We start from the raw sequence: 26440 nt of genomic DNA on the forward strand, positions 1-26440 counted from the left end.
CACTGAAAAAAGTGACTTATGCCCACTTTTTACACGACCTTGGCAGCATCCCCATGATGACAAGATCAAAATTTTTGGCACTTGGCAACTGGCGTGTATTTATGGTGGCTGCAGTGTCCTGGGGTCACTTCAACACCTTTTGTGACCTCCCGACAATCAAAATCAGCAGGGAAGCCAGATTCACTTAACAGTTGTGTTACTAACTTAACAACTGCAGTAATTCACTTAACAACTGTGGCAAGAAAGGTTATGAAATGGGGCAAAACTCATTTAACAACTGTTTTCACTTAGTAATAGAAATTTTGAGCTCAACTGTTGTTGTAAGTAGAGGACTTACAGTGTGCAGCCGCCGCCAAAAAAGCTAATACAATCCTTGGTTGTATTAAACAGAGGCTAGAATCAAAATCAGGTGAAGTATTAGTACCGCTTTATAAATCCTTAGTAAGACCACACCTGGAACACTACGTCCAGTTTTGGTCACTACAGTACAAAAACGATGTTGAGACTTTGGGAAAAGTGCAAAGAAAGAGCAACTAAGATGATTTAAGGGCCTAGAGACAAAAACATATGAAGGACGGTTGCAGGAATTGGGTATGGCCAGTCTAGAGAAAAGGAGGACTAGGGGTGACATGATAGCAGTATTCCAATAGTTGAGGGGCTGCCACAAAGTAGAGGGGGTCAACCTATTTTCCAAAGCATCAGAAGGCAAGACAAGAAACAATGGATGAAAGCTAATCAAGGAGAGAAGCAACTTGGAATTAAGGAGAAACTTCGTAACGGTGAGGACAATTAACCAGTGGAACAACTTGCCTTCAGAAGTGCTTCATCACTGAAGGTTTTGAAGAAAAGACTGGACAGCCACTTGTCTGAAATGGTCTGGGTCTCTTGCTTGAGCACAGGGTTGGACTAGAAGACCTCCAAGGTCCCTACCAGCTCTATGCTGATTGATTGATTGATTGACTAACTAACTGACTATCTGTATTGCCTCTAAACCTAAAACCTCCATAGAATCACAGCAATTAAAATAATCGCTCAGCCTGAAGCAGCAGCCAACTAGCTTTGGCTGCCTCATTCCTGAGCATAGCACAGAATGCTTCTGTGTGGCTTTTCCAATTACATACTAATAGAAGCTCAGCAGCATTCTATTTGTTGTGCCCTAGAAATGCTAAAACCAATACTCTTTCCACGGTTATGGAATTTCACACAGAGACACATATTAGTTCTTGCAAGTTCCTATGTGTTTTGCAGACACTGGGTTGACCGACCACCTCTGTTTTGAATAGTGGTGTACGCTCATTTGTTCCGAGTTAGTATCTCTGCGTGTTACAACAGGACATAGTTAACGCTTCAGTTTGTCCCAGGTCGTACATAACGAATTTGCTGTTAGTTCTACACAACACCAAAGTTCTACTTACAGCAGAAAAGGAGAAGGAGCAAAGAGTATTTCAAGCAAACCTTAGGGTCTTTTGAAAGTAGTAAATGGCCTCACATTTATTTATTTTTTAAAAAGTCAGTGTGAGCTTGTGTTGAAATATAGTCAGGAGTCCTAGGTACTGTAGCTGCTTCCCAGAGAGCAAAGAGGCAGCAGAGCTTTGGAATAGGAAGAGGTAAAAATTGATTCTTCCTAGCAGTTCACAGGGTATATCTATAGTTATACAGATAGTTAAGGAGATGCGGTGGCTCAGTGGGTTAGGACGCTGAGCTTGTCGATCAGAAGGTTGGCAGTTTGGCGGGTCAAATCCCGAGTGCCGCGTAACAGAGTGAGCGCCTGTTACTCATCCCAGCTTCTGCCAACCTAGCAGTTCGAAAGCACGTAAAAATGCAAGTAGAAAAACAGGGACCGCTACGGTGGGAAGGTAACAGCCTTCCGTGCGCCTCTGGCATCTAGTCATGCCAGCCACATGACCACGGAGACGTCCTCGGCTTTGAAATGGAGATGAGCACCGGCCCCTAGAGTTGGAAACGACTAGCACACATGTGCAGGGGAACCTTTACCTTCACCTTACAGATAGTTATTTTAAGCCAGCAAGATTCTACGTGAACAGCAATAAAGAAACTACTCAGAAGTAACTCCATGTGTCATTCCTGGTTTACAGGGGCCTGACAGAGATAACTGTTTTATCAATAAAAAGTCTTACAGTGATCATTGTTTATTGTAAGCACTGGAGTTTAGATCTGTTTATTGCAATGTATAGTTTTTTATATAAATGTTTTGAGCAACTGCAGTTATTATCTGGATACTGCAATGGTTCAGAGATTCCACATAGTTGGCTGTGAATTGACCTAATTATGCATGATGAGTGATAAATAATTGATAGTATGCTGAATGGCTTGTGCCTTCTTCTTCTATGTTGCTTCATGTGTTGAGATTTTTTTAGTGGGGGCAAGGTCATTTTTCCTTACCTTTTGTCACTCTCCACTCTGTAGGGATCTGAAGCCAGGAGAAGCAGTAAAGTGTCTGAAAGAAGGTTTTTTTTCCCCAAACCATTTTTATTCCTCCCCCACAATTAAATGAATGAGCAAAAGTGGTTTTAAAAAACCCCTCCATTTCCTTCTAAATTTTAAGGTAGAAAGGTGTTTGTTTTTTTTCTTGCTGCTAAACTTTCAGAAATTTTATAGCTTTCCCTAAATAATGGGATACAATATCTGGAACATATTACTCTGGAGAATTCCCTGTTTTTTAAAAAAGATTTTTATCCCAACCATTTTGTCCCAATTTTTGATATTTCTTCACACTTGTTTAATTCCAACTTCTACTTCTTTTAATCCAGCATTTCTCATGATATTTCTGTATGTAAATGAAATAGTTAGGTTGACACATTACCATGGTTCTTTCCTATTTTTGAACCATTTAGTTGCTCCATAATCCCTTTCAATTATTGTTTTTTGGTCCACATATAATTCTTCATTATATAGGTGGTATACACATGTTTAACAAGGATAGCCTGATTTGTTGCCTCTGCAGGAAAAAGTCTTAGTATAATTGAAAAAGGGGAAAAATGCTTTTGTGTGAAACTGTCTTGCCTTTTTCATTTAATATCTCTGGGGTGATCAAGTGCCTTTGCTTCTTCTGTAACTAAATCCGTACCTTTGGTACTTTTCCTTTCACAAATGGTTGAAGTCTTGACTATAATCATTAGAATTATTTTATTAGCATGTAAGTGCAACTTGCTTGTTAGTCTGAATATTATTCAGCACTTGGGTTTGTGAGTGTTGCTATTTTGGTACCATTCAATATGCCACTCTTTGTGTTTTATTGAAGATTAACAATGGTTTGCTTTCTTGATTTTTTTCATGCAAACCTATGTTAGAAATAGTGTGTTGTGTTGTGCTGAGTGAACACTTGTTCGTTTAATACTTTTTATCTGCTGATAAATCATCAGCCTTGATTGTAGATGACACAGAATATTGTATGTCATGACTATGTGTAGCTCTTTAGTTACTTTATTTTTGTATGTTTTGCGTCAGCCTTGAAAAGATAAGAAGTTAGCTTGTTAATATCTCCCTCACATTAAAAACTATTCCTGGCATGTAATTGTAAATGTTGTTATCAATATCTTTTTATAACATAAGCATATTATAGAGAATACAATAAACCTCTTTCACCAAAATGAGAAGTGTGATATAACTGTGATTGAAAGGGTTTTTTTTTTAGATCAGTCAGTCTAGATCAGGGGTGTCAAACTCAATTTCATTGAGGGCCGCATCAGCATTGCGGTTGCCCTCAGGGGGCCGGGTAGGTATGGCCAGGGTCGGCGTGGCCTACTGGGTGGGCGTGGCTAGAGTGCATATGGCCTACTGGGTGGGCGTGGCCAGCTCTACATCGTACGCATCAAGGATGCCTATGGGGGCCTGGGCAGGAGTGGGACAGATCTGAGGGTCTCTGGCAGAAGGAGGGTCTCTGGGCCAGGGCCAAGGCAGTGGGTGGGGGCCGTTCCCTCACTGTTTCCAGGATGGCTTTGCGGGTCACATGAAACCACTTCGCGGGCCGGATCCGGCCCCCAGGCCTTGTGTTTGACATGTCTGATCTAGATCCTCCTAAGTTTGGCATGGAAAAATTAAAATATTACTTTTGATTAACTGCAAACATATTATAAAATAGGTTTATATCATAATTCCAATCTGTTGGATTTGCTTTGAGAAAGGAGTGTAAATAAAGTTAATCTCCAGGAATATCTCTGCCTATATTTGCCTGGACACAATGGTCATCCTTGAAGCCCTACCTCTGGGCATTTGCATTAAAAGTAAAATTAGATGCGTGAGTACAAAGTGGGGGAGCACTCATAATTCTCAGACTACACTTGTGGGTACAGATAGTCCTCGACTTACAACAGTTCATTTAGTGACCGTTCAAAGTTACTGCAGCAATGAAAAAATTGACTTACAACCATTTTTCACACTTATGACAGTTGCAGCATCCCCATGGTCGCATGATCAAAATTCAGAAGCTTGGGAACTGAGTCACATTTATCACCATTGTAGTGTCCCGGGGTCATGTGATCACCTTTTGGGATCTTCTGACAAGGAAAGTCAGTGGGTTAACCAGATTCACTTAACTGTAGTGATTCACTTAACAACTGTCGCAAGAAAGGTCGTAAAATGGAGCAAAATTCACTTAACAAATTTAGCAACAAAAATTTTGGGCTCAGTTGTCATAGGTTGAGGGCTACTCTATTTGCTGTAGGATATCATAAATAATGCCCATATTAATGTGATTTTGAGGCCATGCCAGGCGTTCTTCTCTAAGTATTTTTGTAATTTTTACAGATAGACTTTATTTTAAATGTACAAACAATATGCAATAATCACTTTTATGTTTTATAATGTGTGGTATTATTGTTTGAATTTTTATTTTAATAGATTGATAGTCTATATTGAGAACTTTGGTTATTGGCCCCTTAACAATTGTAATAGTAACAGAGAATAATGAAAATGGCCAAATAATTAGCTAGTGTTACAAACTATCACTTGTTTGACATGTAGCCTACTTTACTATAAGCTCTGATAGAATAAAACTAATTAGACGTTGGACAGAAACGGCCAATTAAATTGTCATCAGTTATGCTGCATTTTGTCCTGTGTACCTTTTATTGGATGTTAGCTTCCTATCAGATAAAGTTCATAGAAAATGCTAAAAACCTAGTTCAACATTATGTATGGATGCAGTTCTTTTCCAAATTAATTTTTATTAAAGGAAGTTTTAACTGAATAAATACAAATGGAAAGGAAAATTAAAAGTAAGTAAGAATTAAATAAAGACAAAAAACGAAAGAGAAATGGGAAAAAAATATAAAGGAGTGGCTTTACAGTTACAATCTGCCATAATTTATTACAATTGTCTGTCTGTTAATCCCAGGAAGAAAAGTTCTGGTTTCAGATTAATAGTAATCTTTAGAATTCTTTGTATTATTTTACGCACCAAGCATGATAAAATAACCTCTCATGTTTTCACATTGCCATGTACAGATATGCTTCTAAGTGACTAATAATACCTGCATTAATTTCATAGGTCCCTTACAAAACCCATATCAAGCTGTACTACTTCATTTGTTCAGGTGCTGTCTTCTGGCATTATGCTGTTGAGCTGTTTGGCTTATTTGGAATTTTAAAAATATGTAGATACCCTTCCAAGATATAATTTTTGTAAGAAGAAAGTACACATTTATTTGTACTACATTATTTTAATAGATGAATAAATATTTTAGTATATATTCTCATTCATCCATTAGGACGCATAGGCTTAACTTGCCATTTCATACTTAAACTTTGTAAAAATCATGTTATTTTTGGTAAGGCTTAGATATATATGTATATAAATATATGGGGCATTTAATCCCATTGGGGCATCATTTTTCATAATCTCCTTTCTTGTAAAATTTAGTTTTTCTTTTCTTTTTTTAGCAGAGCTTTGTGCTTCACTGCTAGTGTGGTTATGAATAAGAACTAACAATTTTGAAAGGCTGCCTATTTTTTCTTTTCTTTTTGAAACCTACGGTACAAGCTAGAATATTGGATGACTGACGTTCTGGCTAAAAGCCATCTCTTGAATTACAAAGGGCTAGTACATTTCCTTATTGTTCAAAAGTACTGGGTCACCTGGTAAAGATTGACACTTCCGCTACAAGGAAATGCCATCATAATATTGACCACAAATTATTCAGCAAACATACTTAACCTTTCATTTGTACTTTATGGTAAGCATCTATAGATGAAAACTATGGTATTAGTGATTGCAAGCACAAAAGGAAGTTCTTGTATCCAATACAACAGTGTGGATATATGAATTAGTCTGAGTCACTTGAAACTGACATTTTATATGACTATTCACTAAAATGGACAGTGGTGGAGAATTAACACATTATGATATGGCTGAAAGCTGAATGCTAACTTGTGGCTATGTTTATAGTAGTTTGGGAGAAATAGAAACGAATCAAACTAGAAATTTTAATAGTAAGAAATTAGTTTTTGAAGGGGGAAAAATCTAATATTAATATTTTTTTAACTTCATCACTAGTGGAAATCCCCCAAAGATAGGGATGCTGTGCTGATCTCCTGTAGCTTTTCCTTTAACAAATTGAAAACAAACAATATTTAATTGTAACATTAACTTAATTATATGTCTTCTGTGCTGTTGCTGTGCCTACTTAAGTTTCTCTAACAGAAGAGCTGGATCTGGTGTGAAGGTTATACGTTCAGTTTATCTACATCAGAATAAAGTTCTATATGACTCAAGGAGTTGTATCTGTGCAAGTAAGCACAATCCCATTATAACATTTTAATAACTGAATATTCTTTCGTGAGAATAATTATTTAAATTTGAACAGTTCAAAAGCAAACATGCTGTTACAATTGATCAACAATCGTCCTTAATGGAGATTTTTTTTGCTCTTATTTGTTTCATCGTGGAAATAGCTCTAACTAACCGGACAATATTGATGATTAATTAATTCTAATAAAATATGCGGGATTTGGATATTATCCACAAAGTAATGTTATATGAGAAATTTTAATACTGGCTTTGTTCCAAGTTACCAGATCAGTTCCTTCCCAAAGTTTCTCAGTTTTCTGTTGCTTGTGGGCTTAATCTCCAGAACACTTTAGCTATCATTTTTTACATGTCAGAACATTTTCCTTTATTCAATCTTTGTTCAACATTACCAGTGCAGACACTGCTCAATCCAAGGATATGCTTGATAAGCAAAAAAAAAATTCTTGGAAAAAAAACAGAAATAGAAAGCATGTGAACTTAAAGTAATCCTTCATTTAATCTGGAATGGCTTTCTTTAGTTTTCCCACAGCCGTCCATAGATGATTAGATATCTTCCATTTCAGCACTCTGCCATCCCTGTACTTTATTTCCAGTTAGCAAAATTGGTTTATCCTTTTGCAGCATATATATTCACCTACTTCTTTGGTTTTTAATTTTGAATGCATTATTTTCTGGGGGGGGGGTTATATCGAGATTAAAAAGACCAAAGGAAATTACTTTTTTTTCTAGGAATAAAACCACAGTCCAATAAAGAAATATGTGATATTAATATTGGTCTGCATGGCAATTTATATTGAAATAAGCTGAAATAATTTTTACACAAGGCCTTTTAAAGCCTCAGACGACCACAGGCAGAATGAATATTCATTATTCTCTGTCACACACACTTATTCCTCTTATATGTCACTTTTTCTCTCTCTTTTGAATTCAAATATTTTATGACTGAAAGCAAACCCAAATATTGAAATAATTGAATGGAAAGAAGGACAATATACAATATTACATCACTGAGCCTTTCCAGTTCTAAACCATGTTTTGAATGGGCTTTTTCCACATAGCCCAAAGACTGTATGTTTTCCTCTAGCATGTGAATATTGAGAAGGTGAACATTAATAGTGAACAAGAACATTGTTTAAATATAACATTTATTTCCCAATAGTTCGTTGGTTGTTCTATCAGGAATTAGATTCTCTTCTAATGATTTCTTACTGCATAGTAAACAATTTATATTTGGATGTATATTTGGAAATCCTTAGCTCTTGGTGTATAGTTTCATTTTGTGGATAGCATTTTAGGCATTATTTGATAACAAAGCCAGCAGCCAGTCTTTGAATTTGAATACCCAGCCCCAAAGCATTTGAAACTACATGAGGGTGAGTTCTCATGTACTCAAAGAAGTTAACTCAGTATCACATCTAGCTGTTATTGTAACACGACAAAGATTAAAAACAAGCCGCCCCTCCCAAAAAAGGGGGCAAGTCAGCCTACTGCAAAATTCAGGCAGCACAAAGAATGGGAAAATGGAACTTCGCTGTCACTTTTTATAAAACTTATATTAGATGCATGCAAGTCACTGGAATTTTTTCATAATGGCTTCCTTTCTTTTCTTTCAATAAAATTCCTTATCAGAATTTCCTGGGTTCTTATATGCTTGTTTAATTGGCTCCAGTTTAGCCTGCCAGACAAAAAATCTTATCTGTGATGCATTTTGTGAAATGCATTATCTTCATCTCTAAAATGTATAGTGGCCTGGAATGAACTTCCCCAATTTGGGGCTGTTGGATATTTTGGCTGGGAATTTAGAGCTTTTTCCCCCCTAATATTTAAAGAGCAGCTGATCTGGGAAACCTGGTCTGTTCTGTCTTCCAGGCTAAGTGAATATTTTGATAGGAGTCTTTCCAGGTCTTGAGAACAATTGTTCTCAAGATGTTAAGTAACCACTTCCGGATGGCAAGGCGTCGCCGGAGGCAGCCATTCTTCGGCTGTCAGCCTCGCGGCTCCGTAGAGCCGCCGAAAACAGCGCCGATCAGCTTTTTCGGCAGCTCGGAAGCCCCCACCTCAGGAGAAGAGGAGGGGGTGAGCGCCCAGGTAGGGGTAGAGCTCTCCAGGGCCGCCAGAACTTAAAGTTTTGGCAGCTGAAGGATTGAGCCCCCCCCCCCGAAGCCTGGGCATGCTCCGGACTGCGAGGCACCTCTGCTCTGGGTTTTTTGGAGCAGAACAGGGCGTTCGCAACCATCCCTGCTAGCAAGGAAGAGCTTTTGAGAACGAGGACGCAGGCAGAGCGATGCAGGAGATTTTGGCGAAGATGGTGTTTTGATCTTTAACTCAATGGACTTTACTGAGCGTAGCTAACAATAGTGGGTGAAAATGGCGGCTATATCTTCTAAAGTTCCTGCTTTGGTGCAGCAGTCTTCGTTGAAAACTTTATTGTCCCCTGCACCTGTATCTGCATCAGCTTTTACAGTACAAGATTTGTAGAATCTGCTGCAAGAGACTATGGAAAAGCAAATGCAACAATTTGTTGAGATAATGGAGAAAAAGTTGGAGGAGAAGTTTACAGAGAAATTAACAGAAATGAGAGCAGACATCACATCTGCAATGCAAGGCATGGTTAAATGCATTGAGAATTTGGATGAAAGAGTGGAAGATCTTGCTCAAAATGATATTAGATTGGAAGCCAAAATGACAGAAACTGAAAATGTGGTAGAGAAAATTGATTATGATTTGATTTCGACACAGTATTATCAGATGGAGTTTCCTTTAAGGATTAGAGGCCTAAAAGAAAATCCTAAGGAAAAATTGAAGAAAATGGTCTCTGAGGCTTTGGAAGAGGTGTTGGGGCGACCAGCAGATGAAATAATGGAAGATATAGATAAAATCTTCCGTGTTAATTCGTGGATTGCAAGACAAAGGAAATTACCCAGAGATGTGGTGGTTTATTTTACAAAGAGAATGATTAGAAATGAAGTTATCCAGGCCTCCTACAATATTGATTTTGTAATTGCTGAGCAAAAAGTTCTGATTTTAAAAGAGATCCCTGCAAGAATTTTAAGAAAAAGGAAGGAATTTGCGTTTTTGACACAAGAATTGAGACGACGTGATATCAAGTTTAGATGGCAGATACCAGTGGGTATGGTGGCGACCTATGAAGGTACGAGGCATTGTTTTACCACAGTGATTCAGGCACGTGATTTCTACAGTAATGTTTTAAAAGCAGTCCTCATACCATTTTTGGAATCTACAAAGAAAAAAGGTGAGAGAGAGTCTCAACGTTCCAGAGAGAATCTACAAAATGCTGAAGACAGATGTGAAAGCTACAGGAGTGGGTCAAATCTCAGCATCACTGGAGAAGGCCAGAAATTGGAAGAGGTGTGCTGCTTTTGGACGAATGAATCAAGCCTGAAGATTTAGTTGCATAACTGCAGGAGATAATAATGTAATAAGGATTATGGGAATTGGAATTGCTAGAAGGACTAAATATTTGGGGATATATTTTTCACCCTTATAAGATGTTAAGTAACAAATGTTACTTATATGCAGTGGGGGGGGGGGGTTTGGTTAAAAAAAAAGTGCCGGAACTCACACACATCATATAACCTGCCTTGCCTACCCTACAAGTTTTACCTTTGTAGTTGGAAAAAAAACCCATCAATTTTTAGTGTATCTGAAAGACTAAGATTTTGTTCAAGGTAAGTTAATACTATTAATGTTACCATGCACTGTGTGGCTTTAAATTACAAGAAGACATTTTATTAATCTTTTGGGACATTTACCATTAGCAACCTAGAGAAGCAACCTAGAACTAAGGAGAAACTTCCTGACAGTTAGAACAATTAACCAGTGGAACAACCTGCCTCCAGAAGTGGTGAATGCTCCAACACTGGAAGTTTTTAAGAAGAGACTGGCCAGCCATTTGTCTGAAATGGTATAGGGTTTCCTGCCCAAGCCGGGGGTTGGACTAGATGACCTCCAAGGTCCCTTCCAAATTATTATTATTATTATTATTATTATTATTATTATTATTATTATTATTATTATTATTATTATTATTGTTGTTGTTGTTGTTGTTGTTGTTGTTGTTGTTGTTATTTAGTTTAATCAGTAGAAATGTCAGCTTTCTATGTGGAATGAAATTGGCCCAATAAAACAAAATTTTGTTGCTTGTAAAAGATTGAATTATTTTTAAGACGTTGTCAAACAAGGTGGAAAAATTTACATTTGGAGTTTATGGATATTGACTTGAAACAAATTAAAGTTGAAACTTTGTCAGTGAACAGATTACTTTTAATTTACCTTTAAGTTAAACCCACTTTAATAAATAGATCTGATTAAACCTCAGATTGTAGGTCTACCTTTACTTCTGACCACTACGTAATTAATATATATTATTAATAATAATAATACCTCCAAATCACAAGACCTTGGCTTTATTCTTATTCTTCCCCTCTGCAGTTTGAATATAAAGTATAAAAGATTAAAAAGAGATTTTCGTAGACATCCCAGCCTTTGAACTACCCAAGGAACCGAAACAGCAAAGTTTCGCCATTGGGCAAGCTTCCACACCAGTCACCTTTCTTTCCTCTTGCTTTGCCTCTTTTTAACCTCACACTCCACCTTCTGTAAGGGAAAGCAAAAGGCTCACTCACCCTCTTGTGAAAGATGGCCTCCATGTTTATGTATCTCCCACTGCCACCATCGGCTTCCACACCACATGCTCCGACCCCGACAATCAAGCCACGCTCTGGCTGCGGTGCTCTGGCGCCTTATGGCTTCGCCATCGGGACATTTTCAAAAACAAACAAGGATAGGAAGGGAAACAATAGGAAAAGAACGCAACTCTGGAAAATCCATCGAAAAAGGGTGTCATTCTATGACAAAAAAGCCCTACTTATATGAGCTCCTTCTAAAAGATAACCAGTTTATTGAAGGACAGAAGAAACCTTTAGAAGTGAAGCTATTTCCTGTATCTTTTGAACTTCATTGCTGTTTTTGCTATCTTGCTAAAAACATTTATTTCACCTGCTGAACTTGTTCTGTTATATGTGCTATTAAATGAGGATGGAATTGCATTAACAAACTACACTGTTGGTCATTTTACTGGATTCTAAAGCTGAACCTAACGTTTTTGCAGGTTGAAAATTGGTGTCCTCGTTTACCCTGGAGAGCAAAAAATCCCAATGAAGAAATGGATCAGAAGACAATGGTAAGTCTTACTCACATTTAAAATTGGCTTTGGCATTGTTTTAGTTTTTACAAAATAGATTTCTCAATGTTTCCACTAAGAAAAGTAGTATAGATACTAACACAAAGAGTTAGTCCACCCTAACATCTGGTATTCTGATAATGATCTGCCCTATCATCCCCCCTCTCCCCCTTACTCTGCTGGAAAATAGTATGTGGGAAATAAGTTTTGAGGGAAAAGGTTAAAAAAAATTAACCATTCAGCAAATATTTATACTCATGGCTCATTTTGTGATGACTGGATTTACTGAATTTGCAAAAGGTATTTAAGATTTAAGTTCAGAATCTTTATTTGGTGAACTGTGAACTGTGTTTGGATGTGACATATCTTCACTAGAATTTTGATAATTTTTATAAGTGAGGGAGCCAAATAAGATAAATCAGGATTTTTCAAGGATCAGCAACTTTTGTGTTCCCAAGTGCCATTGCTAGATTTCAGAAAGATCTTATATTGGTATTTACATGTGAAATGTTGAGAGATTTCACATTTCATTTAGGAATCCAGGTAGATTTTCTGACACCCATGAGTATTGCAAATATTTTTAACATTAATTTCTATTTGTTTTAGTGTTAAATTTCTGCTTTATACTTTTGAATTTTGAAACATCTGTATGTCCCTTTAATGAAAATGAAACAGCAACCTCTCGCCTTCACAAATACGCATAGGAAATTTTGATTTTGCCTTACCACTGATTTTTAAAATGTATTATTTAGTTGAAGGCTGAAATCAGAACCAATTTTGATTTGCTGTACAAAATAATGTCGAGACATGAAGAATTCCGGTGGATGGTGCTGCGAATAAAAAGGATGGCTGACACTTGGATAGAAGCAATAAAATCACTTGCTGAGAAGCAAAACTTGGAGAAGAGAAAACGAAAAAAAGTGAGCTCACTACATAAAATATATTTTTACATTGTTTAAACTTGAAAAGCACATTGCAACTTCAGGGAAGGGAAGTCCCTTGACTGGAGCTCTGGTTCTTTTGATGAGATAACAAACTCTCTGTCTGTTTGATACTTTGTAGCCTCCAATTAGGCAAAATGATGCATCATAGGGTATAACTTGGTCTAACTTACAGAAAGTTGGGGCCCTTTACACCCGAGGGACTGAAATTTGAGAAAGTAGTTGCTGCTTCAGTTCTGTGGGCTGTTGCCATTTCAGTGGCCCTATCACAGTACGGTCATATGACCTCATTTTCACCATTTCCTGATACCTTTAAGATGGACACTCGCACAGTCCTTCCCTTTCTTTCCCACCCATCAGCAGCTATTTCCCTGCTTGCTGAGAAGGAAAAGGGGAGGAACAAAGGAACCTCAACATACCTTTTCTTGCCCACACTCCCGCCTGCGTCCTCTTTGACCCCAGCCACCTCCCATGCAATTATTCTGACCCAAGCTGCATCTCTTATGCTCCCTGCTCCCCCCTCCGCACATCCTTCCTAACCTGTGCTGCCTCCTGCACACCCTCCCTGAGCCACATGGCACCTCAGCATCACCATGCTGCCTTCCAGACTTGGCCACCCAACTCATGTCAACATCTTTCAGGAGCCTTCCCTGACCGATGTGGCCCTTCTCGTGCACCCACGCAGACTCGTTCCACCCCATGCTGTACCCCATGCACTCTCCCCAGCCCATGTGACATCTGTCTTTGCAGTCTAATGCACCCAAACCATGCTGCCCCCTGCAGATCCTCCACAGACCGCATGGCACCTCTTGTGCACCTGACGGCAGCATCCTCACATGTCCACCCCAACCAAAGTGGCCTCTCTCATACGCCTTTCCTGGCTGATAACACTTTTTCTGATCCATGGCGGAGGGAGGGAGGAAGGAAGGAAGGAAGATTTGTGAAGTTTCTTGCCAGTTTTCCACAGGCAAACTCAGTGGGGAAGCTGGCAGAAAGCTGGAAGTTGCTCCCATTCTCACTGCTTTTGTTGCCAACATGTGGCGATTCTGCTCCATTCTTTATATGTGGAAATATCCCTGAGATGAAGACCCAGTGGATTATGGGTTGTCTGGTTAATTACAGCTCTGGATTTTCCTGGTGGTTTCGTCTGTATGTGTGCACGGGTGCTGTTTATTGTAATTTTATCAACATGGAACTGTCTTTGAAGACCACCCACAAACTTCAACCGGTACTGAATGTAGCAGTTTGTGTACTGACAATGTTGAAGTGTTCACTTGTAAAGCCTGCACTGCAAAAACTGAATTGGTTACCAGTTTGTTTCTGGATGCAATTAAAGGTGGGGGTAATAACTTATTTAGGTTTTACATGCCATAGGGCCTGGGTCTCTATGAGATCATTAGCTTCGATTAAAATCTGCCTACCCAGTTTGAGTCAGTAAAGAATAAACCGCCTTGAGGAGCAGAAAGAACTGATTTGGAGAAAAAATATTTGTGGCTAAAGCTTTTCTGCTGCAGAACTGGATATCCTTAGAAATATGAAAAATAAATAGGAAGCATCTTCATTAATAAAACTGCCAGAAATGATCATTTAAATGGGCATTCCAGGATTGAATGGGTGTGAAAAACTAAAATGGCTAATGCTAATTTTTTAGTTTTATGAAAGCTGATGAATAGTCCAGATGATTGGACTACTTTTTAAATTTATATTATGATATTTACATATTCGTAGTCGTATTATTTAAGAGTACCAGTTTAATGTAGTGGTTAAGGCATCAGGCTAGAAACCAGGAGACTGTGAGTTCTAGTCCACCTTATGGACGAAGCTAGCTGGTTATCTTGGCCAGTCACTTTCTCTGAGACATAAGAAGGAAGCAACAGCAAAACTAAAAAAAATCTTGCCAAGAAAACTGCAGGGACTTGTCTAGACAGTTTCCAAGGATTGAACATGATTGAATGAAAGGGGGTGGGGGGAGAGGGAGTGTTTTATGTTCTTTGTTTTCCTTGTGAAACACTTACATTTGATTGATTGAAGTGCACCTAATAATGAATGAATAAATTTATATATTCATAAATATGGAGCTATAATCTTTAATGTTTTCAGCCAACATAGTTGTAGAACAACATTTGGGAAAATGGTTGGGAAATTGGATCCTGTGTGTGATGTCACATGGTAATGCTTAAGATGGAAAGCAATAATGAAAACTTAAACATATAAAATATTAACATTAGTCCTTTTGTACAGGTAGTTCTCAACTTACAACCAAAATTGGCCTCAAAATTTATGTTGCTAAGCAAGACAGTTGTTGTGGAATTTGTCCCATTTTACTACCTTTCTTGCCACAGCTGTTAAGTGGATCCCTGCAGTTGTTAAGTTAGTAACACGGATGTTAAGTGAAACTGCCTTCCCCATTGACTTTGCTTGTCAGAAGGTCACAAAGGGTGAGATCACCTGACTCTGGGGCAATGCCACGGTCATAAGTATGAATCAGTGGCCAAGCATCCAAAGTTTGATTGTGTGTCCATGGGGAGACAGTCATGTGAAAAATGGGGATAAGTTACTTTTTTCCATGCCATTGTAACTTTGATCAGTCACTAAACAAATGGGTGAGGACTACCTGTAGTGGAATTGAAGGAAAATACCGTATTTTCCGGCGTATAAGACGACTGGGCGTATAAGACGACCCCCTACATTTCCTGTTAAATTATAGGGTTTGGGCCATACTCGCCGTATAAGACTACCCCTCTTCCAACGCACACTAAATAAAAATTTAAAAACATCAGATTTGATTTTAATATGGTAATTTTAATTCAAATGCTTATGACATGCAGGTGCTTAGTAGGAAAACTGTCACTTATAAACATAAGGCTGTTTGTCATCAAACATGTAAACATAAAACAGTGCAAGTGCATTAAATAATAATAATAATAATAATAATAATAATAATAATAATAATAATAAGAAGAAGAAGAAGAAGAAGAAGAAGAAGAAGAAGAAGAAGAAGAAGAAGAAGAAGAAGAAGAAGAAGAAGTAGTTGGAGGGGACCTTGGAGGTCATCTAGTCCAACCCCCTGCTAAGGCAGGAAACCCTATAAACCGTGTAAAAAATCACAGACTGCAGCTTCTTCTCCAATTGGTCCCGCTTTCCCTGCGCAGACTAAATGGGAGATCCGCTCCAGGTTTTCCAGCCAGCCCTGTCCCTAAATTTTCAGCACCTGGCGTATAAGACGACCCCTGACTTTTGAGAAGATTTTCATGGGTTAAAAAGTAGTCTTATACGCCAGAAAATACAGTATATATAGTTTTGTCACTGGCCAAAGTTCTAGGGTAGAGTCATTAAATTATCTATATGCATACTAAAATAAGGAAATTCATACTAGAAATTGTCAACAGTTGGTGCTGAAATTGTTCCTCATTGTCCCTCTTCCTTTCACAGGTCCTTGTTCATCTGGGACTCCTCACAAAAGAATCTGGATTCAAGATTGCAGAAAATGCCTTCAGTGGTGGCCCGCTTGGCGAACTAGTCCAGTGGAGTGATTTAATTACATCTCTCTATTTACTGGGCCATGACATAAGGATTTCAGCTTCCCTGGCAGAACTCAAGGAGTAAGGAGATTATAATCCACTTTAAAAGCGCAGCAGCAACGCCATTCTTCTCAGAGTGTTCGTTGTACAGCTGTAATTTTGTGAAGGGGAAAATGAAAGTGATAAATTCCCTAAACAGTGAAAAAATTAGTTTCATAAGCTAAATATATGCATCATGAAACAGATACACTTTGTATACTTTGTAGCTGCTTCTTCCTGAGTTTTGGTTAAATGAATACTAGATGATTCAGACTATGCAGCTTTATTCCCTATCATTACAGGTGTGTTAGACATCTGCCGAAAAACTAAATGGGCTTAATTGGTTGCTTTTTCTTTCTTAAACGAACTTTATTTCTTAATAAGAAACTTGTTATGGATAAATTGACTGTAATTTTGGTGAAAATACTTCTTTTGCTACAATTTTGATCTTTTTTGACAGTCTTATTGCATATTATCCATAATTTCTAAATTTAACCGATTTAGAATATTGCATTGGAAAGGCTTTGAGAACACAGATTTTGTTGCATTGCCCTGTTTCACAGTAGGGACTGTTTAATAGAAGAAATTTATTATGTCACATCAATGACTATTATTGAAGGTAAGAAGAAAAGGGAATGCCACTGGTTAGATGGTGTCATCAAGGCAATGAACATGAACTGGGGCAAACTCTGGAAGACATGTCTGCCACGCTGTCACCCATGGAGTCATGAAGAATCAAACATGACTTAGCAGCTGAATAGCAACAAATCAATGACTATTACTGATAAGGCCACAGAACTGTTGAGCCATTCACACACTATTAAAGCAAACCCCAAAGGCGTTATATCCTGCTTTCCTACAAAACAAGACTATAGCTGTCACTAGAATCTGGCCTTCTTTGATGATATAGAAAGAGTAATAAAAGCAAATGTCTGCAATGTTGACTTGAAAAATTAAAACATTCATTCTTCTTGTATAAAAAAAATGTTTGGTCTAGGGCAGGGTAGGCAACCTCAGCTCTTTTATGACTCATGGACGTCAACTCCCAGAATTCCTGAGCCAGCTGGCTCAGGAATTCTGGGAGTTTTTTATTTATTTATTTTAATTATTTTAATTCCATTTATATCCTGCCCTTCTCCGAAGACTCAGGGCGGCTTACAAGCTTAGCAGTAGCCTTCATTCTATGTATATGCCTGCTTATTAGGGCTTTCACACACACCCCAAGCGGCATTATTACAAAGTCAGCTTATTGCCCCCAACAATCTGGGTCCTCATTTTACCTACCTCGGAAGGATAGAAGGCTGAGTCAACCTTGAGCCTGGTGGGACTCGAACCTGCACTAATTGCAGGCAGCTGGTGTTACTTTAAGGAGGCATTAGCCCACTGCTCCACCAAGGCTGAAGTCCATGAGTCATAAAAGAGCCGAGGTTGCCTACCCCTGGCCTAGGGAATAAGGAGGTAGGCAAGCAGCAAGGAGATTATGAGTTTTAGTCCTGCCTGAGGCATGGAAGCCGGCTGAGTGACTTTAGACTAGTCAGGCCGAGTCACTCTTGGCTCAACTCATCTCACAGGGTTATAATCGCCGCCTTGAGTTGTTTACAAAAGTAATAAATCCAGGATATATGAAATGTAAACAACTCTAATGAGTTGTACCAGCAGGGTGTTTTGCTTATCAGGTTATAAAACGTAATTTCTCTCTTGTACATTTTTTGTATGAGAGTCTTATTATTTTATATATTAATCATTACAGTTTTAGAACAGATAATTTTGTGGATTAGACTAACTACTTCAGGAAAATGCCTGAAACTTCTTAACCTTCAGATGTAGTGCTCCTCCTCAAGAATCTTGCCTTTACTTCTCCGTTTTGTCAAGGCTTGTAAAAGGAATTTTCCTTAATTTTTCCTCTTCTTTTTCCCCCCTTCTTTTTTTCCTTTTTGGCTAGGATTATGAAGAAGGTAGTTGGTAACAGATCTGGCTGTCCTACCCAGGGGGATAAAGTGGTGGAGCTTATTTATATCGACATTGTGGGGCTCACTCAGTTTAAGAAAACTCTTGGGCCATCCTGGGTTCATTATCAGTAAGTATTTGTCCTTTACAAAACAATTCTCTCTACAGGTAGTCCTCAACTTACAACCATTCATTTAGTGATCAAAGTTACAATGGCACTGGAAAAAGTGACTTACGAGCGTTTTTTCACACTTAACAACCATGGCAGGATCCCCTTGGTCAAGTGATTAAAATTCAGGTGCTTGGCATCTGGCATGTATTTATGATGGTTGCAGTGTCCCAGGGTCACGCCACCGCCTTTTGTGACCTTCTGACAAGCAAAGTCAATGGGGAAGCCAGATTCACTTAACCACCATGTTACTAACATAACAACTGTAGTCATTCACGTAAAAACTGTGGCAAGAAAAGTCATAAAATGGGGCAAAGCGCACAGTGGTCTTGCTTAACAACAGAAAGTTTGAGCTTGATTGTACTTACAGTCATGGCCGAAATTGTTGGCACCCCAGAAACTTTTCAAGAAAATCAAGTATTTCTCACAGAAAAGTATTGCAGGAACACATGTTTTGCTATACACAGATTTATTCCCTTTGTGTGTATTGGAACACAACAAAAAAGGGAGGAAAAAAAGCAAATTGGACATAATGTCAAACAAAACTCCAAAAATGGGCTGCACAAAATTATTGGCACCCTTTCAAAATTGTGGATAAATAAGATTGTTTCGAGCATGTGATGCTCCTTTAAACTCACCTGGGGCAAGTAAAAGGTGTGGGCAATATAAAAATCACACCTGAAAGCAGATAAAAGGGAGAGAAGTTCACTTAGTCTTTGCATTGTGTGTCTGTGTGTGCCACACGAAGCATGGACAACAGAAAGAGGAGAAGAGAACTGTCTGAGGATTTTGAGAACCAAAATTGTGGACAAATATCAACAATCTCAAGGTTACAAGTCCATCTCCAGAGATCTAGATTTGCCTTTGTCCACAGTGTGCAACATTATCAAGAAGTTTGCAACCCATGGCACTGTAGCGAATCTCCCTGGTCGTGGACGGAAGAGAAAAATTGATGAAAGGTTGCAACGCAGGATAGTCTGGATGGTGGATAAGCAGCCCCAAACAAGTTCCAAAGGAATACAAGCTGTCCTGCAGGCTCAGGGAGCATCAGTGTCAGCGCGAACTATCCGTCGACATTTAAATGAAATGAAACGCTATGGCAGGAGACCCAGGAGGACCCCACGGCTGACACAGAGACATAAAAAAGCAGGATTACAGTTTGCCAAAATGTACTTGAGTAAGCCAAAATCCTTCTGGGAAAATGTCTTGTGGACAGATGAGACCAAGATAGAGCTTTTTGGTAAAGCACATCATTCTGCTGTTTACTGAAAACGAAATGAGGCCTACAAAGAAAAGAACACAGTACCTACAGTGAAATATGGTGGAGGTTCAATGATGTTTTGGGGTTGTTTTGCTGCCTCTGGCACTGGTTGCCTTGAATGTGTGCAAGGCATCATGAAATCTGAGGATTACCAAAGGATTTTGGGTCGCACTGTAGAGCCCGGTGTCAGAAAGCTGGGTTTGCGTCCGAGATCTTGGATCTTCCAGCAGGACAATGACCCCAAACATACGTCAAAAAGCACCCAGAAATGGATGGCAAGAAAGCGCTGGAGAGTTCTGAAGTGGCCAGCAATGAGTCCAGATCTGAATCCCATTGAACACCTGTGGAGAGATCTTAAAATTGCTGTTGGGAAAAGGCGCCCTTCCAATAAGAGAGACCTGGAGCAGTTTGCAAAGGAAGAGTAGACCAAAATTCCGGGTGAGAGGTGTAAGAAGCTTATTGATGGTTATAGGAAGCGACTGATTTCAGTTATTTTTTCCAAAGGGTGTGCAACCAAATATTAAGTTAAGGGTGCCAATAATTTTGTCCAGCCCATTTTTGGAGTTTTGTTTGACATTATGTCCAATTTGCTTTTTTTCCTCCCTTTTTTTGTTGTGTTCCAATACACACAAAGGGAATAAACCTGTGTATAGCAAAACATGTGTTCCTGCAATACTTTTCTGTGAGAAATACTTGATTTTCTTGAAAACTTTCTGGGGTGCCAACAATTTCGGCCATGACTGTATAAGTCGAGGGCCTCCAGTATTAACTGTAACTTTTTACTACTTTCCATACTTACTCTTGATCCTGACATTTTCATCTCTCCCTCTCCCTCCCTCCCTCCCCCCCCCCCTCTCTCTCTCTCTCTCTCTCTCTCTCTCTCTCTCTCTCTCTTCACAAGCAGCTTTCACACAGAGCATTTTGAGACAGAACAGAGAAGAAAGCCTCTGTTTACATACCTGGCTCAGTGCTTGATGTATATTTGCTGAGCTTAAACTAGGAATCTTTATGGATGAGCAGCTGTTTGCACACAAAAGCATCCTTGTGATTCGAATATTCAGCTACACAGATGGCTTTATTCTGTGAAGCTGCTTCCTTTACAGATACTCGGGTGAAACCTAGGTCTATTACTTAAAATGTTTTTTTATGAAAAGCAGTGGACGGAGTTCTTTAAAAGCATAAGCCACAAGTCGAGTATCTGCGTTGGTTTATCTGATTTCTCATTTATCTTATTCTCCGTAATGGACAGAAACAGCCTTCTTTAACTAAGCACTCATTGGGAAGGCTGGGTCCACAAATTCTAAAGTCCCCAGCCAGTATATTTGCTGCTTTCATTAGCTGAAAATTTGGGGCATTAGCTGAAAATTTTGGAAATTGGAGTTATATTTCACTGAAGGGCTTCCATTGGGCTCCCTGGGTTCATTGTCAGTAAGTATTTGTCCTTTACAAAACAATTCTCTTTATAGGTAGTCCAACCATTCATTTAGTTGCAGTGGCATTGAAAAAAGTGACTTATGAACGTTTTTTCACACACTTAGGACCATTGCGGCCTCTCTGTGGTCACGTGATCAAAATTTCGGATGCTGGGTTATTGGCATATATTTTATGTCGGTTGTAGTGACCCCAGGATCGTCTGATCCCCTTTTGCAACCTTCTGAGCAAAGTCAATGGGGAAGCCAGATTCACTTAACGGTCGTGTCACTAACTTAAGAACTGCAGTGTTTCACTTAAAAATGGTGGCAAGAAACATAAAGTGGAGCAAAACAACTGTCTTAACTTAGCAGGGGAAATTTCGGGCTCAATTATGGTCATAAGTCAAGGTCTACCTTTTCCTGTCTTTCGGACCATCCATTCCTTCTGAGGAAAAAATTAACCTGGCTACTGTACTCTGTGCTGGTGGCTGCAGAGCTCCAGAACGCATGTCTCTTCCCACACCTCTGGCAAGGTTGTGGCTTTATTGGCAACTCTGCCAGGCTGACGCTGGGGGAAAAGGCACAAATGGAGAAGGAGCTTAAGAGAACACACAAGGTGCCTGCCATTTTGTTCAAGCACCTTGCTGTGTTCGCACAGCGCTTTTCTGCATTGTGCCAACACAAATTACACTGTGTTTCATTTTTATAACATACTGTTTCTAATACATTCTGTTGCGACTGTGCTTTATTTTCCCTCCTAGGTGTATGTTACGGGTGCTAGATTCCTTTGGCACTGAACCAGAATTTAATCATGCTCACTATGCCCAGTCTAAAGGCCACAAAACACCATGGGGGAAGTGGAACCTGAATCCGCAGCAGTTTTACACAATGTTTCGTAAGTCAGTCTTGTCAATAATATAACTCAGCGTCAGGATAATCCTAGCAATTTTAAAAATGCAAAAAAAATGTGTTTTTAAAGTAAATGGGGTCTCCCATAATAATCAATTCAGCTCTGAAGAGTTGGTTTCTAAAATATTTCCAGAAATAAAAAAAACAAGTTTGATTTAGCTCTGTGTGTTTCTTAACAGCGTATTCAACTCATGCATTGTTGCTTGATTCAGGTATTCTTTCTGCTCCTCAAGTTCCACAGTCGTTGGAGACTTAGAGGAATTACTTATGGCACCAGTACAGCAGTCTTTTTTCAGGGATTTGAACAAGTGCAACTTATAGAATAAGGAGTTTGACATTTTGTCCTGGTATTCTTTTCCAAAAGGAAGTTGCTTTAAATAATGTTAGATTAGTTTCTTATGACTTTAAAATAAATGTAGTACAAGAAAGAAAGAAAAAAAATCCTTTACGCATAAGAGAAAAATCAGAGAATGATCAATAGGTTTACAAGTATTTCCTGTTAAAGATTTAGCTCAGGAGTTAAAACTAATTCATATTTGGATTTGTGTCAATGCAACTTCCAGACATTTACAGGCTGTAAATTGTTTTTTTTGCAAGTGTTACAGTGAATGATGCACTAATACACTTTTGTTGTTTAATTTGCAGCTCACACTCCAGATAACAGTTTCCTTGGGTTTGTTGTGGAGCAGTATCTGAATTCCAGTGACATCAAACACTTCAATGTCATTAAAAGGCAGGATCAATCACTTGTTTATGGAAAAGTTGATAACTTCTGGAAGGTGAGTTGCCAGGCTAAGCAAATTTGTTTTGGTTGAGCATAAAACACAAACCTGAAGACTTTTAATTTGTTGATACTTTTTAAGAGCTTTCTGTCCAAACTGGCTCTTTTATCTAAAATCTTTTTATATTTATTTACTTATGGTCCAAAGCCAAGTCACAGAATTTAAAACTATAGCATACTATTAATATATGCATAAGTATATAACACACACACACACATAAATGGAAGCAAACCCCATACATTTACAGTTGCTTATATCTAAAAAAAAATAAATACTAAGTCACATTATGCTTTATATATTTGTTCCTTGTTTGTGAAGATTGACCATTGGCTCTAACATATATATGTCCATCTATCAGTGTCCCGTCTGTTTAGCAGTTTCTTCCCAAATGTTGTCTAATTTTTCCCTATTACATTTTGGGAAAATATATTAAGATAGTTTAATCAGCTCAGTATTCTGTAGAGTATATTTATTGATTTTGCTTTTGTAGCTGCTAGAATTAATGAAGTACAAAAAGATCTTTAATGTTGATAGTACTATTTATTTTATTGCTAGATGTTTTAAAATTGTTCATTTTTCCTCCCCAAATCAATCTAACATATTTCTGTAACAAAGAGGAAAGCATAAAAAAAATCGTGGTTTTATTAAAAGTTTGCAAAATAGTCTTTCCTAACCAATTCTCCAGATGTACTGTAGTTCAGTTTCTATAATTTCCTTCCAATTCTGTAAGTATGGAAAGTTTCACATTAGGTATCTGTTGTAAAAAAAAACATTCTTCTGTTAAATCAGTTCTGTTGTTTTAATTTAATTCTTGGAAAATAATTTTTCCAGAAGCTATAGTATTGCTCTAGAAAGAAATAAGCAGATTTGAAAAGTAATGCCGGAAATGGATTTAGGCTTGAGCTTATCCCCTTATGAAGTTTTAAAAAGTATATTATTAAGAGCTATAATTAATTTATTTTTCTATTCATCTTGCTGCATTAAATGTTAGGAAACTATTTTAATTCACATGCTGCCATTTATAATGTTTATTTAATCTTCAACCAACCGTTAGACATGTATGTCTTACTCTGTAAGAATTATTCTCTGTAAGAATAATTATAGAGCCATTGAGGATATACAGTTACAGTATTGGACAATTCCAGCTCTGTCACAAGGCTGACAAGAGTGTTAAGTTCTCTCTAGGCCAGACATGTCAAACACAAGGCCCAGGGGCCGGATCCGGCCCGCGAAGTGGTTTCATGCGGCCCGCGAAGCCATCCTGGAAACAGTGAGGGAACGGCCTCCACTGCCTTGGCCCTGGCCCAGAGACCCTCCTCCTGCCAGAGACCCTCAGATCTGTCCCACTCCTGCCCAGGCCCCCATAGGCACCCTTGATACGAACGATGTAGAGCTGGCCACGCCCACCCAGTAGGCCATATGCACTCTAGCCATGCCCACCCAGTAGGCCACGCCCACCCGGTCCCCTGAGGGCAACCGCAATGCTGATGTGGCCCTCAATGAAATTGAGTTTGACACCCCTGCTCTAGGCCAAAGGTGAATTGAACTTTGGAATGGTATCCTTACTTTTAGAATGGATTATGATTATGATTTAAAGTTCTTGTCCCCTTTTTTCCTCCCAAAAAATCTAACTTACCTTTTAAACTTCTTTCCTTTGGGGAAAACACAAAATGATCTGATTGGTTTGTTGGGTGTTTTTTTTAGAATTGACTTCCAAGTAAATCATATAAATAATACAGCATGCTTACAAGGTAAAAATATACAAGGAAAAGTTTCATCCATGCCTTTGTCAATCCATTCTGATTTTGCAATTTACTGATAACAGAATTTCCAATTATTCCCTTTCCAAATTCTCAGGATTATATTTTTCTGCTAAAATTGCCTTTGGAGAGAGAATTAAAAATCCCTTTTAGCCTTTGGTCAACTAAATAAGTTTTATAAAGAGGCATTTTTAAGTAAAGGTGGAAATAAACCATGAAATAATGACAATTACATACATGATGATAAACAAAGATGTTTTTTGTGAACGGAAGTTTATTATAGTTCTCAAGAAAATTGATAAAGCAGATATAATCATTGCTGTTCTGTAGATCTAATCACTGCTGCTCTGTGTTTAGTGTTGGAGAACTGTTTTTTTTTAAATCTCATGCACCAAAGCAAGTAGGGATATTTCACTTTGTTCTATGAATATACTAGCTCATTCTCTGTTTCTAATCAACATGTATCAAAAGAGTTTCTTATGCTCCTGGGTTTTTTTTTAATTTTCAGTAGTGAAAAAAGACCCCAGTTCCTTAAAAGGTAAAGGTTCCCCCGCACATGCGTGCTAGTCGTTTCCGACTCTAGGGGCCGGTGCTCATCTCCGTTTCATAGCCGAAGAGCCAGCGCTTGTCCGAGGACGTCTCCGTGGTCATGTGGCCGGCATGACTAGCACGGAACGCTGTTACCTTCCCACCGTAGTGGTCCCTATTTTTCTACTTGCATTTTTACGTGCTTTCGAACTGCTAGGTGGGCAGAAGCTGGGACGAGTAACAGGCGCTCACTCTGCTACGCGGCACTCGGGATTCGACCCGCCAAACTGCCGACCTTCCGATCGACAAGTTCCCTTAATCCTTGGTTTATTATTTGATTCTTCACTGAAGAAACTTAAGTACATTCAGTTTTTGGGGGGGTTCACTTAGTCATAGTGTTGCTTACTTAACATTGATGGACCTCAAATATGGCACCATTCAGAAATAAGCAATCTAGTGTGATTTATGATATATCAGTTTGTGAATAAGTGACATATTCCCTGCTCTTTCCTCTTACTCTATTTACAAATCTGATATCTTAGCTTAATTCATATTTTTTCTGTGAAATACATCAGAATTGAAAAATTGTAATTTATGGGTTAGAATAGAAAATGAGGCAGGCTAAAGATGGATGAGAGTGAATTATCAAATCAAGAATGTTATGTTGTTATAATCAGCCCAACTAATTTATTCCTTTGTCTGTGTTCTATTGCTTCATTAGGTCAGTAGGTATTTTTGGATATGTTGTGAGGACATGCTGAGAATGCCATAATTATGATGTTCAGCTTCTGCTGCATTCATATATAATGAACTCTAAAATTGCTTTATGGTTTAGAAATAAAATTATCTGCCTGCAGTTTCCTCCTGTACATTTTCAGAGCAGTGTACAGAAATGTATTCTGTAAGTGTGGAATTATCTTCTGCAGTATCCTCACATGAAACCTGGACACTATGGTATATTGAATCTACCAAGTATTTATCTAGCATCCATTAATCAGAATTTTGCAACTCAGCCCAAAGTATGCCTAAGAACCTCCTTATGTAAAAAATAAAGTAGCCCAAGAGGAGATTAAAGTGTATATTGTTATATAAATGATTAAGGATTTGAGTATTAAATATATTGATTTTTAAAGAGGATCCCACAAAAACAGATCTGGAAAATGTAGACAAAATTGTTTTGTTGTTCTAGTAAAGACCTG

The 26440-nt window shown here is 38.4% G+C and overlaps 1 protein-coding gene across 5 annotated transcripts in view; it reads left to right on the top strand.

The window, feature by feature from the left end:
• The window catches only part of MGAT5 (alpha-1,6-mannosylglycoprotein 6-beta-N-acetylglucosaminyltransferase), a 150624-nt gene that overhangs the window by 103766 nt on the left and 20418 nt on the right, over positions 1 to 26440 (top strand). For all 5 annotated transcript variants that reach the window (XM_083369345.1, XM_083369347.1, XM_083369346.1 and 2 more), the window contains exons 6-11: positions 11901 to 11972; positions 12725 to 12892; positions 16346 to 16515; positions 18416 to 18550; positions 22024 to 22157; positions 22817 to 22950. In XM_083369345.1, the coding sequence (XP_083225471.1) occupies positions 11901 to 11972; positions 12725 to 12892; positions 16346 to 16515; positions 18416 to 18550; positions 22024 to 22157; positions 22817 to 22950 (813 nt within the window). The remainder of the gene's footprint in view (positions 1 to 11900; positions 11973 to 12724; positions 12893 to 16345; positions 16516 to 18415; positions 18551 to 22023; positions 22158 to 22816; positions 22951 to 26440) is intronic.

Source organism: Vipera ursinii (genome assembly GCF_947247035.1).
Source record: "Vipera ursinii genome assembly, chromosome: 1".
Lineage (NCBI taxonomy): Eukaryota > Metazoa > Chordata > Lepidosauria > Squamata > Viperidae > Vipera > Vipera ursinii.